Genomic DNA, 15,810 nt, shown 5'->3' on the forward strand with positions numbered 1-15,810 from the left:
GTCAGAATTGTGTGATGTAAAGTCGGAATTGTGAGTTATAAAGTCGGAATTGTGAGTTTATAAAGTCAGAATTGTGTGTTGTAAAGTCAGACTTGTGTGATATAAAGTCAGAATTGTGTGATATAAAGTCAGAATTGTGTGATATAAAGTCGGAATTGTGTGATATAAAGTCAGAATTGTGTGATGTAAAGTCGGAATTGTGAGTTATAAAGTCGTAATTGTGTGATATAAAGTCAGAATTGTGTGATATAAAGTCGGAATTGCGAGATGTAAAGTCGGAATTGTGAGTTTATAAAGTCAGAATTGTGAGTTATAAAGTCAGAATTGTGTGATATAAAGTCAGAATTGTGTGATATAAAGTCGGAATTGCGAGATGTAAAGTCGGAATTGCGAGATGTAAAGTCGGAATTGTGAGTTATAAAGTCGTAATTGTGTGATATAAAGTCAGAATTGTGTGATATAAAGTCGGAATTGCGAGATGTAAAGTCGGAATTGTGAGTTTATAAAGTCAGAATTGCGAGTTATAAAGTCAGAATTGCGAGTTTATAAAGTCAGAATTGTGTGAAATAGATTCCAATGCCGCGTCTTCCGCAAAACGTTTTTGACACGACTTTTTAGTGGAGTAAAATCTAGCAATAATATTTGTGGGTCATAATGCCGGATTGAAATAGCCTGGCTCCGCCCTCCTACGTACTTCCGCTCAATTTTCATTTTCCTTCAGGACTACGTCTGCGATTGTGCTGTATTCTTTGGTTTTCTCCGGTCAATTTTGTCCCGGGCCAATCAGCGAACAGAGGGAGTGGCTGAGAACGAGGACGTTGTTGTCGTGCGCTAGATTGAGTCGTCATACTGACTTTTCTGTAGTTTCTGACTTTATATCACACAATTCTGACTGTATAACTTGCAATTCACGACCAAACGTCAGCGATTGGTTATGGCAGATCCAAAGTGGCTCTGGGCAGATCCAATAGTTTTAGACTTCATCAGAGGACCCGCCTTCAAGGAAGTTAACGCTTGTCAATGGAGCGATGCCCTACTCTCTGTACAAATGAAATGTACGAGAGTCTGGTGGGACCAGGCTAGGATTGAAAAGCCTTAAAGGAGAACTCCGGCGCAAAATGAACCTTTGGTCTAATAAAACATTGGTACCTAGTCAACCGTTCTCTGAGATTTGTTTTCATGATAATCGAATGTAAAGAGTTTTATCTCTAAAAACTGTTTAGCGTATAACGCTAGTAATGGGGGCATTTAATAAGTAAAAAGAAATCGCTAGTTAATACCACTAACAAGGCTCAAAATAGCTCCACACGAACACAGTAACATAATGAGGGTCCCTACATGCAAACCGAAGCATCGAGAACTGTGTAAGTGTGCAGACCGTTTAATAAGAAGATATTTTATGAAGACAGTCCACTTCGTGTATACAGACAGGAGCCATCTTTGGAAAACAGTCTCGACTAATCAAACCACGAACGCCATTCATACAGTTCAGCTCACTTAGCACGTCGTTCGTGGTTTGACTAGTCGAGACTGTTTTCCAAAGATGGCTCCTGTCAACACTGTAACACACCAAATTTAGTTCACACATCACTGCTCTAATGTTGGTTATACAACACTTAGTTTGGGAAGTAATTGCACATAAAAAAAATAAGTAGGCCTATTCTTTACACAAATTATATTGGCACTGTACGCAGCTAACATTATAGTTACAACCATAGCTTTTGCATTATATTTGCTTACTGAATTTGATGTCATTACACTGTATAACAGTGTGAAGTTACTGAATATTTTTTCTAAAAAGGGTAAAGTTATTGGAACTGAATGTGGTGACAGTAGCCTACAGTGTATCACAGTGAAGCTATTGAATATGTTAAATAATATAAAATGTGCAGATGGGTTTTGGGATTTGCACTTTGCAGACGGTCCCTTATTCGGATTGTCTCTCAATCGGCCGGTTAAAGACAAATTTATATTATAAAGCTCGTTTTGAGGAGAATTGGGTTGTAGCTCGTTGTCTAGGTTTACTGTGATTGTAAATAGGTGCCGTGTGTGTTTTAACAACGTTTAGCTCAAGAATATTGATCCGGGAAGTTCGAATAGCCTATGTGTAGCCTATCGGCTGTATTGCCAACTTCACTGAACACCTTGAGTTAAGCACTGACCGTATTTCTTTATATTCGAGTCCAAGTTCAAACACTATGAAACGCTCCATTAACGTACGGAGCTCTGAAGCACTGCCAGCGGGACATTAAACAGGAAGAGTCTGTCCGAGCTGCCAACAGGTTTTGCGAGGGAACGCAAAAGATTTGAAAAAAAAATTTCTCCCATCCAAAAATGTTTTCCACCACCACCACGTCCCTTTAGGGGCTCCGTACATTTCGGCGTCTCGCGTCGTCATCCACTCAAACCGTAATGTTAACCTACTATTTGGCCGGCTCGCAAGCCCAAATTGTTTTGTTTCCGGTCTAGCTAGATCCGCTTGCGCTTTCAAAACGTCCTCGCAAGCTTTTTTTTTTTTTTTTTACAGTCTATGGGTGCAAGCCATTGAAATGAATGGGTTTCATAGCGCCGCGCCGCGCATGCCGCGACCTGTTGCAAAAGCATGTGAAAAAAACTACAAAGTTTGCTAGGCCAAAAAGAGCGTTAATCGCGCGATAAAAAAATTAACGCCGTTAAAATGGGTTTGCGTTAACGCCGTTAATAACGCGTTTAACTAACAGCCCTAATAGTTATCAGTGTTTCCCCTACCATTGTTTTGGGGGGGCGGCCCGCCCCCCCGCCCCCCCTAAATTGCTGACGAAATCCAGTCATAAAAAAGAAATTTACTGTATAACACGGAATTTCATGGAATTTGTCAATCTTTTGAGGAATAAATAGAAAGCAGTTCAGTATACACTTGAAATCAAATCGCGATGTAGACAAGTGTGTGTGGATATTAAAACACAAAGACTATTTAAATACGAATCCTGCTTGTTCTGTGTGAATGAATGGTGCAGCCGACGCGCAGTTTCATTTAACGTACCACACACACACACACACACACACACACACACACACACTGAAGCACGTGTGACGCTTGCGCTGTTTTTTTGCCTATCTGAAGACACAAATGCATAAACTTCCTCTCCAGGCTCTAGATCCACTCCGAAAGTCACTTCGTGATCATTTAACCGCTTCATTTGAGAAAAACTATCATTACGACATAAACACACAAACTCAAAAGGTCTTCACGGCAACCCGTCAAAATAAAAGTTCGGTTTAACTTGACAGAAATATATTACCATTGTACAGTAGAATTTAGATATGTCCCAATGTAATAATACTAACACTAATCCAAATAAATTATCATCAAAACTGATTTTTTTAGGAATAATCCATGTTTTAATTTTAACAGTAAAGCTCATTGTGCAGCACGTTATTTGACAAAAAGTTTATTTAATTTCATATGATTAAAATTGATGATAAATGATAAAATTTGTGTTTTATGTCTTCATTTTATTACCAGAAAAAACACAACAAAGAATTAGTGTGAAATTTTTTTTCATATTTTTTTTTTAAATGTTGTATACGTTTAATGATTCATAATACACCATTTCAATTAATTAGACATGCTTTTTGATTGCTAAAAAATGTACACCACGTATCCGTAACACGCCTGCTCCGCAACACTAGCAGTACCCCCCCGCTGAAAAAAAATCCAAGGGGAAACACTGGTTATATACTAAATATATTAGTTTCACCTTTCAATTTGAATTACTGAAATAAATGTTGCACGATATTCTCATTTTTAGAGTTTCCCCTGTATTTACATCTTACGAACATGCCTATGTTTATTTTCATCCAGTGGAGGAGACTTGCTATAAAGCTCTTGCTATTATTGGTTGTTGCCATTATGATACTTTTAGCACTTTGCATCGTGCCAAACAACAGCACTAACTGTGGTAGACTCAGTGTAATGAGGCCTCGTTTGGTTTGTGGTTTCCTCTCTTTGACCGGGCTACATGTCTGAAAGTCCCAGAAGATTTAAGATAGAGATATTCCTGTGTGACAAAAACACGCTTACCATTCCCTCTTCACCGTGGAACCGCACGGCAATGCCTTGCTTGAGCTTCTCATTGGAGGACTTCGACACAACCTCGCAGCTGCTGCGGAATATAGAGTCTGAAAGAAGAAGATAAAAACACGAATAAAGGAAGTGGAGACAGAAATATGAAGGATCCTAATGTGGAAATTCTTCTACCTCTGTGAACAAGAAGAATATCATTTTCATTAACCGGCCGGTGAACCATATCCGAGTCGGGCTGTCCCGCCAGAAGATGTTCGTAAAACCACTCACACCTGTCTTTAAATGGCTGAGGAAGAGAGATAAACAAAGACCCGTTAAACATGATGACGATCATCAAGTCTTGATGCGCTGCTCTGTCACAGATGAACTCTTAGGCCGGAAACATACTTCACACAAGCATGCAAATGCAGACCTGATTACATGAACAATGCAAGGTCAATCTAGGGCTGCACGATAGATCCTTTTAGCATCGGTATGGCGATTATGAAGAGTCACATGATCACAGGGTGTGCGATGTCAAGAACAGGGATCGCAGCTAATCTGTACGGACCAGGGACCTCGAAACGCACATGACTCTTGGATTAATCGCAAAGTTTAACCATCATAGAGCGAAAGTTTATCATTTTCATGCGTTTTAGGTAGGGGTGCACGATTCAGAAAATGTCACGATTCGATTCGATACTGATTTTTTGTCTCAAGATTCGATTCAAAATCGATTTTCGATTGAAAAACGATTCTCGATTCAAAAAACGATTCGCAGTATATAAATGTAGTTTACTTTTTCCTATGTGATAGATTGCAGTAGACCCAATTTCAAAGAAAAAAAAAGCACAACAAATTAAATGTAGTTTGATATTACTTTATATGTTTTCATACAAAAATAAAAACTTTTGCAACTAAAAAGTGCAAAGTGCCAAGCTTTGGCCAGCTTTCAAATACATTTAATTCAAGTTTAAAATAAAACTTAAATAAAAAGATTTTACATTTAGCTTAAAAGTGCTGTAGTCAGATCAAACAATTATGCTAAATGTGGTTTAAGGACTACTTCAGCTACCAGGTTGACTGTTGAAATGTGAACTCGACTGGGCACATTGAACTTCCTAAAAATATATACTAATGTCATAGAAGCCTTGCGAAATTATTTTAAATAGATTTTAAAAAGCCACCGCTACTGGTAACATCTATGGTTAGATTGATTTGTTTAGATCCAGTGAAGTCGTTCATAGGCGTAATTTGCGGGTATCTCCAGTTAACTAGCAGACCATTCATTTAGTTCGCTATTAAATAAGAGATCTGTTATTTTTGAAATCAAGCTGCGCGCTCGTGTCCGCTGCTATCAGTGTCATGGATACAGTGTTCTCTGTGGCTCGCGCAGTCTTCACTCGGACACGCGCTTCAAACTATCGCCGTTGCAGTTTGACCAGCGGGCGGCAATAACTTGCAATGTAACTATTTATCAGACCGGCCCTCGCGGCCTTGAAACACTACCGGACCACCGGTAAAATCCCGACTCACCCGATTGCCACTCCGCCCGTGCACGCCATTAAAAAAATATATATGAATCGATTTTTGGAATTCTATGAATCGATTCTGAATCGGTAAAGATTGAATCGCGATTCAAATGTGAATCGATTTTTTTGCACACCCCTAGTTTTAGGTAAGGCTCGTGGGACCTTATTTCGGAAAAAAATATGTATGGTAGTCAATGGCGAGAGACAACTCATCTTTTTATTCCGTCTGAACTGTGCCCTGAATTACACATATGATGCTTGTCAATTGAAAAGATAATTATGAAAGTCAAGAAAGTCACAGTTTGTCATGAAACAGAAGAGTAACATTTAGTTTTATGTGAAAATCGCTCAATGAACTACATCTCCCGGGAAGCGAAACAACGAGCGAGATCCGCTGCTCGTCTGTGTGCAGTCTGGTACAAAACACTTGATGACGGCGTAACGTTACGATTATAACGTAATGGTGCGTTCACACCGGACGCGAATAGCGCGTCAGGCGCGAGTGATTTCAATGTTAAGTCAATGCAAAGACGCGTTACGCGCGTAAAAAATTCCTGCGGCGCGAATGAGGCGTAGAGCGCGGCGCAGTAGATGCGAATACGCCTCGTTCGCGCGAATTGAGCGTCTGGCGCGTTACGCGCGAATGTTTTATGTATGTGCATTCTCGCGTTTGACGCGAATTCGCGTCTGCCGCCCGAGTTGAAAAATCTGAACTTCTGCGTCAATTCGCGCCGCGTTAACCAATCAGGAGCCTAGCTGCTTGCTGCTGTCACGTGGTGAAGTGACCGTTTATAATGTTATTTTATGTTTGGCCTCATTAATTTTTTTTTGTAATATGACAAAAATGCTTGGTGTGCAAAGCAAATCTTTCACATAAAAACTCGATTTCAATATATGAGAGATACTCATTTTGTATTGAATGCTATTTATTCCATATCTATTCTAGATTATATGAAACATTATTATTCCAATGTAAAGACAACAAACACAATTTAGTGTATAAAAACTTTTAAAACAATCACAGGACAGGTTTCACTTTTGGAGGCTCCATTTATTATCAAAACAAAAATAAATGACAGACTAGGTGGGTGCGGGCGAGGGTGAAGCTCGCGCCGGGCTGTAGAGCGCGGGCTCGACAGGCATAGACCACTCGAGGCCGAGGCCTTATACGGCCTACGCTGTCCTCATCAGCGTCCTCACCGTTAGGTCCACCAAACCTAGCTCCTGGAGCCAATTGTGAAACTCCTGAAACCCTCCGGAGGCTCTGGTGGATCCGAGTACAGCGACGATGTCCCCTACGCAGCTGTTTCTGCTCTCCAGAGCATATACGAGCGGTGACTCTCTCGAATAATGCTAATGGTAATGCTCGATAAACATCTAAAAAGATGGCCGCGAACGGGTTTCGAAGCTTTCGCCTCCGGATTTCGCCTCTGACGCGCGTAAATTTCGCTTCAAACTTTTGTTTTTACGCGCGTCAATTTCGCCATTGACACGCGAATTAACACAAAGTGGTCAAGCGTCAAACTAGACGCGGTAGACGCGAATTTGACGCGCTATTCGCGTCCGGTGTGAACGCACAGTAAGACTATAGAAACAATGACAGACGTTAGCTTCAGTAAAGTTAGCTTCATTTATTGAGAGGAAATGTGCGACTTTGGGGTTTGTAGTCTTTTACGTATTTTCACAGTCTTATACCTCAACAGTTTTACATCAAACTGCGACTTTCTTGACTTTAAAATGTATCTTTTAAATTGACAAACATCATTTGTGTAATTCAGGGCACAATTCGAACGAGATCAAAATATTTGTTGTCTCTCGCCATCGACTACCATACAATATTTTTCCGAAATAAGGTCCCATGGTGGTCGCCCGGAAGGGGAGGGGCTTAGGCTCTCTATATCATGAGGACTCACGAGTTGCGTATTTGCGCTAAATCCGCGCAGATTTGGCTTACACGAACTTCCCCAGCAAAGTGAGTAAACATAGAAACACGTCAGATGGCTCGTGATTTGACAGCGTTTCCCGCCAGTTCATTTTTACCCGCATTTGGCGAGTTACCGGGTGTTAATCTCAATCCCTGAATGTTGCGCTCCTGTTTGTCATTGTGCACGAAACTTCACGCCAATAAATCAATCAGAAATATTGCTGACTTGTGCGTCTCAAGCGCCCTCTTTACGCTCGTCCTAATGCCTGTTAGGTGTCCGTGGATTTGCCTATAAATGGAAATGTCTTTAGATGGAAAATAGATTTTACAATCGATTCAATGAACACTTATGTCTCAAAAATCGAATAGGATTTTTTCACAAAAGTGACAGCCCTAGTTTTAGGTCCTGTCAGTTTAAACATGCAAGTGCTTTTAAACCATTAAAACTCACAGAGCCGCACGCAAACACCCAAATTATGTTCTCTTTCTCATCTATTTGTAATTGAATGGACACCTAGACGCAAACTTATGATAAAAATGCCCGTTTCGGTGAGTATCCTCACAGTCGCTTATGGCTCACATGAACAAACAATTGAGACAGAAAACTGATGCGTATCATTATATTGGATCCGTGCATTCGGTCTTAAAGGGACAGCAGCCTAATAAACCTGTTGCTGTCTGTGGCATTATTGTTAATCAATGAACAAAATACAAAGTCAAGTCACCTTAATTTATTTAGCGCTTTTTACAATACAGATTGTTTCGAAGCAGCTTTACAGTGATTATAGGAAATTAATAGGAAATTAATTGTTTTGGCTGTACAGCAGATCTAGAAGAAAGTCACTGTCCAGCTTAAGTAAGTTTTGATTGATTCATTTCTGTTGTAAAAATCTTTATTTATTAACTTAGACGAGACAATTTTCAACTGGAAACAGAAAACTTGAATGCGTTCTGGCCGTTCATTTACACGACGACAGGGTTTTGGTGGCCTGAGAACACACACTTTGAAGTAGGTTTCATAGTGCAAGTTTTTGAAAACGGGTTTTGAAAGCGATACCGTTATCATCTCCGCGTAAACTTCGAAAACGTGATTCTGTGAATCTTTCTTTCCAAAGTGACATTGCCAATTACTTGTCTGTCCAGCATAATACAGCGTTTTTAGTCGTTTCCACAGATCCGTGTGAACGGGAATCATTTTGATAACGTTTTCAGAGGAAAAAACTTTAGTCGTGAAACAAAAAATCTTTGAACAAAAAGAAAATCACTTTTGTAGCTGTAACTAAGATTAATTATACAGTATTTAGTTTATACAGATAAGACTATGCAGTGTTATTTTACATTTGATTATTCAATTTCTGGACCTGAATACTGTTAGACTTACCTGAAAAATATAAAGCACTTTATTACATTTGTATCTTTGTTCTATTGTATTCATCTATGCTTGTAATTTGTTTGTTATTTTCTATGCAGATTGACTCCACCTACAAAATCACCCCAATCAATCTAGATTGATTAATTCTTTAAAAAATAGAGCTTTATTCAAATCATCTGGAGAAACTCATATGAGCTCAAGTTTTTCCTAAAGTTGTTCAGTGCCCACATCAGGCACACGATCTGTTTCAGGAGTCATGCTTACCTGGCCTTTGATAATATGCATGAAGCGAGACATGAGTTCAGGACATTCCAGCAGGAAGTGGAAGTGGTTGAAGATAATTTTGGGATTCCTGGGAATAATGAAAGAGCAACTGTAAGAAAGCGTTTTAAAAGTATTGGGCTACACATGCATACGTACACATATGCACACCGCTAGCCATAATCTAAAGTTTAAAGGTATAGTTCACAGTGCTTAGCATAAGTGAACACACCCATGCTAAAGTTGACTAAAAAGAGGAATAAAAAATATTCTTTTGGAAATTGATCTTAATGCCTTCATTTAAAAAATGAGGAAAAATCCAACCTTTAAGGACACCAATTTTCTTTGTGAATGAATAATGTATCGTAAATAAATAAATGTTCTTCCTTAAAATACAGGGGGCATAAGTCAGGACACCCCTATGTTAAACTCCCATAGAGTCAGGCAGATTTTTATTTTTAAAGGCCAGTTATTTCATGGATCCAGGACACTATGAGTCCTGATAACGTTCCCTTGGCCTTTGGGATTAAAATATCCGCACATCATCACACACCCTTCACCATACCTAGAGATCGGCATGGTTTTATTTCATTTCGCCTAATAGCTGGTTTGATTTGCATTGAGAAATGATTATGGAAAGTACCCCATGCCGATCTCTAGGCCATATTCACGCATATATAGTAAAGTGTAATTTATTCCTGTGATCAAAGCTGAATTTCCAGCATCATTACTCCAGCCTTCAGTGTCACATGATCCTTCAGAAATCACTCTAATATGATGATTTGATGATCAAGAAACATTTATGATTATTATCAGTGTTGAAAACAGTTGTGCTGATTCAGATTTTTGTGGAAACTGATCTTTTGATCATTCTTTAATGAATAGAAACCCCAAAAGAACAAATTTTATTTGAAATTGAATCTTTTGTATCATTATACATGTCTTTAATGTCACTAATCAACTGAATGTGTCCTTGATGAATAAAAGTAATAATTTCCTTAAAAAAAATATCTTCCTGACCCCAAAGCTTTTTTTTAGAGCTTGTCAGATGCTGGCACTATAAACATTCATTGTGTAAAAAAAGAGATGCATGAAGTATTCTTTTTTTTCCTTCATTAAACTATTCTTTAATAAGCAATGTAACAGATTTATAAATGGATTAGATGCTCTCGACTTACCTTGTCACAAAACACTTGAGTACTTCATCATGTTTACAGACGAACTCGATGAATCGAGGAGAGGTCATGCTAGATATCAGAGAAGGAAAGAGTACGCAGGGTCTCAGACTTGGCGATGAGAGTACATAAATTATGCATAAATTAAAGAGCGATTTAACGATCTAATAACATTATGATTAGAGAAGCAGCCTGTGGTGTCGGGTGACGATTAAACCATATTATTAAACAATTCATAACGTAATAACTGCACATAATGTAATAAGCATTTCATTATTAATGCAATAACATTTTCATAATGTAATAACTTTCTCAAAACGCAATAAAATCTTGAGTTCAGAATTTAATAACCATCTTTCACATTATGTAATGAGACATGTATTACATCATGAAAACACTGTAGCAAATAATGCAACCACAGTTCACAGTTGTTAACAATGTAATTGTCTTTCAATATAATACATTTGATCACAAAATAGGCTAGATTGTGACTCAACATTTTGATAAATATTGTACAAATTTTGTGATTATGACATATTTCATCATTATAAGTCATAATAACCCAGAATTTTTTTTTTTTTAAGGAATTATAAGTTTGTAAATCATTTTTGAGATATAGTCATATAAATGGTTGTCATATAAACTTGTTTATATTCTACCAACATGTATAATGCATATAATTCAAGTGATATGATTCTCTACAGAGTTGATTTTCATTTCTCTATAACTAATGAACTAAAGACATTATGATTAAAGCACCTAATGATTTGGTCAATAAAGCTCTTCACAGGCCGTTATACTGATTATTTGGGTTATGTAAATAAAAGTAATGCACAGTAATAATAATAATAATAATAATAGCATGAATATTTGAATCTAGTACCTTTCACAGGTTAAGAAAAAAATTACTGTTAGGGAATACTAATACTTTTTATGCTTTAATTAAAAATATAAAATTCTAAATATAATAATAATAATAATAGTATGAATATTTAAATATTGTGCATTCTGTAGGTAGTTAAAAACTGGATTTAGATTTAAAAATGTTCTGTAATGGAATAACAATGTTTAAAAAAGCGAAAACAATTATGAAAAATCTGACGTTTTTGCCGAGATTATAATTTAATACATTTAATACATTAAGAGCTCAAGATTTGATTAAAGATGATTACATTATGAACATTTTATTACATTAGTAATGCAATACTTATTACATTATGAGTTGGCACATATCTCAGTTCTCCTGTGTTCCCCATTAACTTTACTTATTCCACTTATAAAGTTCACATGTAAATGCGAGTTGTTGCCGGTTCTTTTATCCGAAGCCTACAGTGTATTCAAGATCTACATTTTGTCAGTATGTGTGTTTTCCTGCTGGGTTTCGAACGCATGGACTTGCGAACACGCCGTTTTCTGCAGTTTATTTTGATCAAATGGTCTGTGGGAAGAAACCTCTGAGTTTTGAGGTGATGTTTCATGATTCTTCATGCTTCATCACAACCATTCTCTCACAGTTTTAACCCTGATGAATCTTGACATTGTCATCCTGGAATATGGCCATGATGTGTGTGTTCCTACATGGCTGTTTAACCTGACAACATGGCCTTTACTCTGTGTCACATTAAAGGAAGCTGTGCTTCTATACATTTTAATGGCCAAATCCAGGTTACAATAGATTGATAAACAACTAAAAACCTTTATAATATGCCTAAGATTCATAAACTGATTCTAGACTGTCTTTGTTTAAACCTCTTTCAAGGGTGTCAGAACACATTTGTTCCCCAGAGGACTAGAAATATCACAGGACAAAACAAACGTTTCAGATATTTTTTCTGTGAGTGAACCGTGTGGCATCAAGTGTGAAATCACTTGCTCCAGCACCATTATCATTATACAGCTTGTATACGGTGGTTTTGTGTGGACTGGTGTGAGTGTGAGGTCAGTCTTACCCATGAGGCATCTGACAGGAACAGCACATGTAGAAGGCCTGGATCACGGCGCTCAGGCGATTGGCTATCATCGAGATGACGTCCTGACCGTCGGCGTACCCCTCTGGTGTCTTCATCACGGAGCTGGCGTCCAGTAACAGCGGGGCACTTTCGCTGGATCCCGAGGGGTCCGCCTCCTGCTTTTTCAGGAAAAGTGAGGCGATGTCATTTCCTGAGGATGAGGGCGATGCGTCTGTGCTCTCCTTCTCCAGCTCAGTGGAGATGAGGACCAGCCATTCATCAAGAGAGTGCCATAACAGCTCCAGAGGCTAGACAGAAACACAAGACCAGAGAAATCATGTTCCTCTGTGTGGCGTTCATATAGAATATAGAATAGTTCCAGTCCTTGATTCTGATTGGTCAATAGCTGTGTTTCTATGTGTTCTATGTCTCACTACTCAACACCCCTAGCAACCACTCTTAGCAACGTAAACATATGTTTGATCTCATTGATATTGTTCATTGAAGCTTATAGAGTAATGTGAGAGATCGTGTGAGCGAGTGTAACGTTACCTGCGTTTACAGCAGGCCCGGATTAACACAGTGCAGTGCCCTAGGGTGACCACATTTTAAGTGCCCCCCCCCCTTAACGCGCACATCAACCCGGATCACGTTTAGCGTTCATGTAAACACTACATTCAGATTCATCAATCGGAATGAATTCAGTAAAGATTGAAACAAAAGTTATGCATGTAATAAGCATCTTTAAACCAACCAGCTAAAAGAGAAAACCGTTGCACAAATTTAAAATTGACAACAGCGTCACAAAGTATTTTTTTCTAAACTTTGTGTTATGCTACCACCTTTGCTCACAACATTAGCTGCTGCTTGAGGATCGGTTGAGACATTTTTCGCTGCTAGTGCCTTCTGCTGGTGATGCCATGTCTCTGTCTTTTCTTCATTTCGAAGAAATAGGCTACACTGTGACCTGACCCAATCGCAATTCTTTATATGCATATTTTATATTCTCTCTGTAAATATTTTATTTTACTGTTCATTTTATATCTGCATCTCTTCCAGCAAAATAATATATATACAAAACATGAAAACTATTTTAAAGGTTTATTCATTCTCTTAAACATTTGGTGCCCCCCTATTGGCTGGTGCCCCAGGGCACTCGCCCAATCCCGTCTATGGATAATCCGGCCCTCGTTTACAGTAGATACAGCATTTTCCTTCAGGTCAGTCCTATATATATTCGTAATAAAATATCGGTTTGAATCGATATTCAATCGATTTTGAATCGTTTGATATCTTGTCCTTTTAACAGTTAAGGGTTTTCCGTGCCCTGACACGCTAGTCATTTGTTAGTTGCGTCGTACTTATCCGTGTTCACAAGTTTCAGTCCTTTCAATATAAAAGTCTTCTCTACTGACTCACTCACTCATAAAGACAGTCTTTGCCGCCATCTAAAGGCGAAATAATGTAACTTCTGCTGCTGTTCACAGTCAGGGACTATTTTTTCCAGCGGAAGGAAGGCTTTTAGTGATTTTACTTCATGAAAGTTGCATTGACACATATTTTTCAGCTTTAATATTGGTATTTTGTATGACCGTTTTATAAAAGCAATAAGGTACTCGAGGCCAGTGCTGTATCGTGAATAAGTCACGGTCAATACTCGAGATACTCAATACTCAAGTCACGATACAGCACAGCCTCTCGTACCTTACTTGATGTCCGGCTTAGAAAAAATTTGTCAGACAAATTTTAAACTTAAACAAGTTTAGTGTTTTGTTCTTCCCTCATATTTAAAATATATTTAAAAAATATAAAATATTTTCCACATATTTTGAGGGTCATTAAAAACAAATATCCCCTCTGAAGTCTGAACATTACTTTTTGGACACTACTACATATGATCTTTTATATAAAATGAAGTGAAATTGTAAATATATCTGTCTGATTATATTGTATTTATCTGGACATTAAGTGTCATTACTTCTATGAAAATGTTAGATATTTTAATATTATCACCGCTGTATGTTTTTCTGTGCTTGTGCAGCTTCACGCAATCGCTCAGACTCTGATCACTGGTGTCGGTGCTACTGATGTCGCCATGATTTATATAAAAAATAATCTATACTCAAGTCATTCTCGAGTCATACAGTTCGAAGTCAAGTCTCGAGGCATTAGATCTCAAGTCATTTTCTTCATTTAGTCAAGCAAGTCTCAAGTCCTTAAATGTGTCATGTGACTCGATTCCCCCACCTCTGATTATTTATTAATAACAAAGTGCACTACATAGGGTGTCGGCCATTTTGTAGTGGTGTCCGAATTCTGAGTGAACGACATCATTTCCTACATTCGTTCACTACTTTTACCCACAATCCTCTCTGATTGTGAGTGTACATCCGATGTACACTTGCTGAAGCACTATTTCCCAGAATCCAATGCGTAGAGGACTGAGCGCACGAGTTTAAACCAGAAATTACCTAACAGCTTTTTTTTCTACCTTTTTTTTATTAATCATTACTTGAATAACACATTAAAATATTGAGAAAATATTATATAGATGAATGTTAAAATTAAAATGAACTGATATTAATAGGGTCAATTATATAGGTATATATATTTTTTATTAAAATATATTATTTAGGCATTAACTCAATTTAATGTGTTTTCCTATAAGCCAGGTGTTTTAATAATTTGTGGCATTGTTGTTAATTCGTTAAACTGTAAGGAAGGGATGATAATTGAAAAATATTCGTTAATCATCTGTTCATTCGAATGTAATCATCATAACGGTCGCCTGAGGCGCTCGACGACCACGTCATCAGTGAGCGCGAGAGTTTATAACAAAATTTCAATCGATGAAACTACAAAGCTGGCACGGAGGTATATATAATTACTAAATAAAGTCATTATGATTGTTATTGTTGTTAATATTATGTTATAAAGTAAGTAATGCAAGATAAAAGGAGTTTTACGAAGCCGTTTCTGCGACAGCTCCAGCTCTCCGACGCAGTGTAAACGTCAGCGTCCGAATTCACTCACTTCATTTCGTTCCCTCCTTGCAGATGTAGTGCACTCAAATGCCATACACTATATAGGGATAGTGAATGAGTGAACGAGTGAGTGGTTTCAGACACAGCTAAACACACAGAGTAACATTTACTGTGAATCGAAAGTGAAAATGACAAAATGACAGAACATTACTTTCTTTAAAGGTGCATTGCGCAAGTCTCTGAGTTTTTGCAGAACTACGCCCCCTCTGGCGACAAGCGAAACTGCAACCAGAGGTGTGCACGCTCATGGACCACACACACGCTTGCACGAGCTGTTCATAACCAAAGGAGCATCAGCCGCACAAATCTTTTGTTTACAGTCATAATGTCTTCAGAGGTAATAAAGTTATAAATCTGCAAGTCATTTTAAATATATGAAAGGAAAGGCATTTGAGTAAATTACACACTTATGTGTGAGGGGAAAACGGGGGTAGTAGAAAACTTTGGTTTTTGTTTCCATCTATCTCCATGTTGAACTGTTTTATGTGTTTACTGTATCCACTTATGA

The 15,810-nt window shown here is 38.0% G+C and overlaps 1 protein-coding gene across 1 annotated transcript in view; it reads right to left on the reverse strand.

Annotated features, from left to right (window-relative positions):
* The window catches only part of hace1 (HECT domain and ankyrin repeat containing E3 ubiquitin protein ligase 1), a 53,813-nt gene that overhangs the window by 17,968 nt on the left and 20,035 nt on the right, over positions 1 to 15,810 (reverse strand). Inside the window, exons 12-16 of the mRNA XM_056251627.1 lie at positions 12,259 to 12,566; positions 10,313 to 10,381; positions 9,138 to 9,225; positions 4,241 to 4,352; positions 4,064 to 4,161 (exon numbers count right to left, since the gene is read on the reverse strand). Coding sequence (XP_056107602.1) covers positions 4,064 to 4,161; positions 4,241 to 4,352; positions 9,138 to 9,225; positions 10,313 to 10,381; positions 12,259 to 12,566 — 675 coding nt within the window. The remainder of the gene's footprint in view (positions 1 to 4,063; positions 4,162 to 4,240; positions 4,353 to 9,137; positions 9,226 to 10,312; positions 10,382 to 12,258; positions 12,567 to 15,810) is intronic.

The sequence above is a fragment of the Rhinichthys klamathensis genome, unplaced genomic scaffold (assembly GCF_029890125.1).
Source record: "Rhinichthys klamathensis goyatoka isolate OS25496 unplaced genomic scaffold, OSU_Roscu_1.1 h1tg000087l_1, whole genome shotgun sequence".
NCBI classification, from domain to species: Eukaryota; Metazoa; Chordata; class Actinopteri; order Cypriniformes; family Leuciscidae; genus Rhinichthys; species Rhinichthys klamathensis.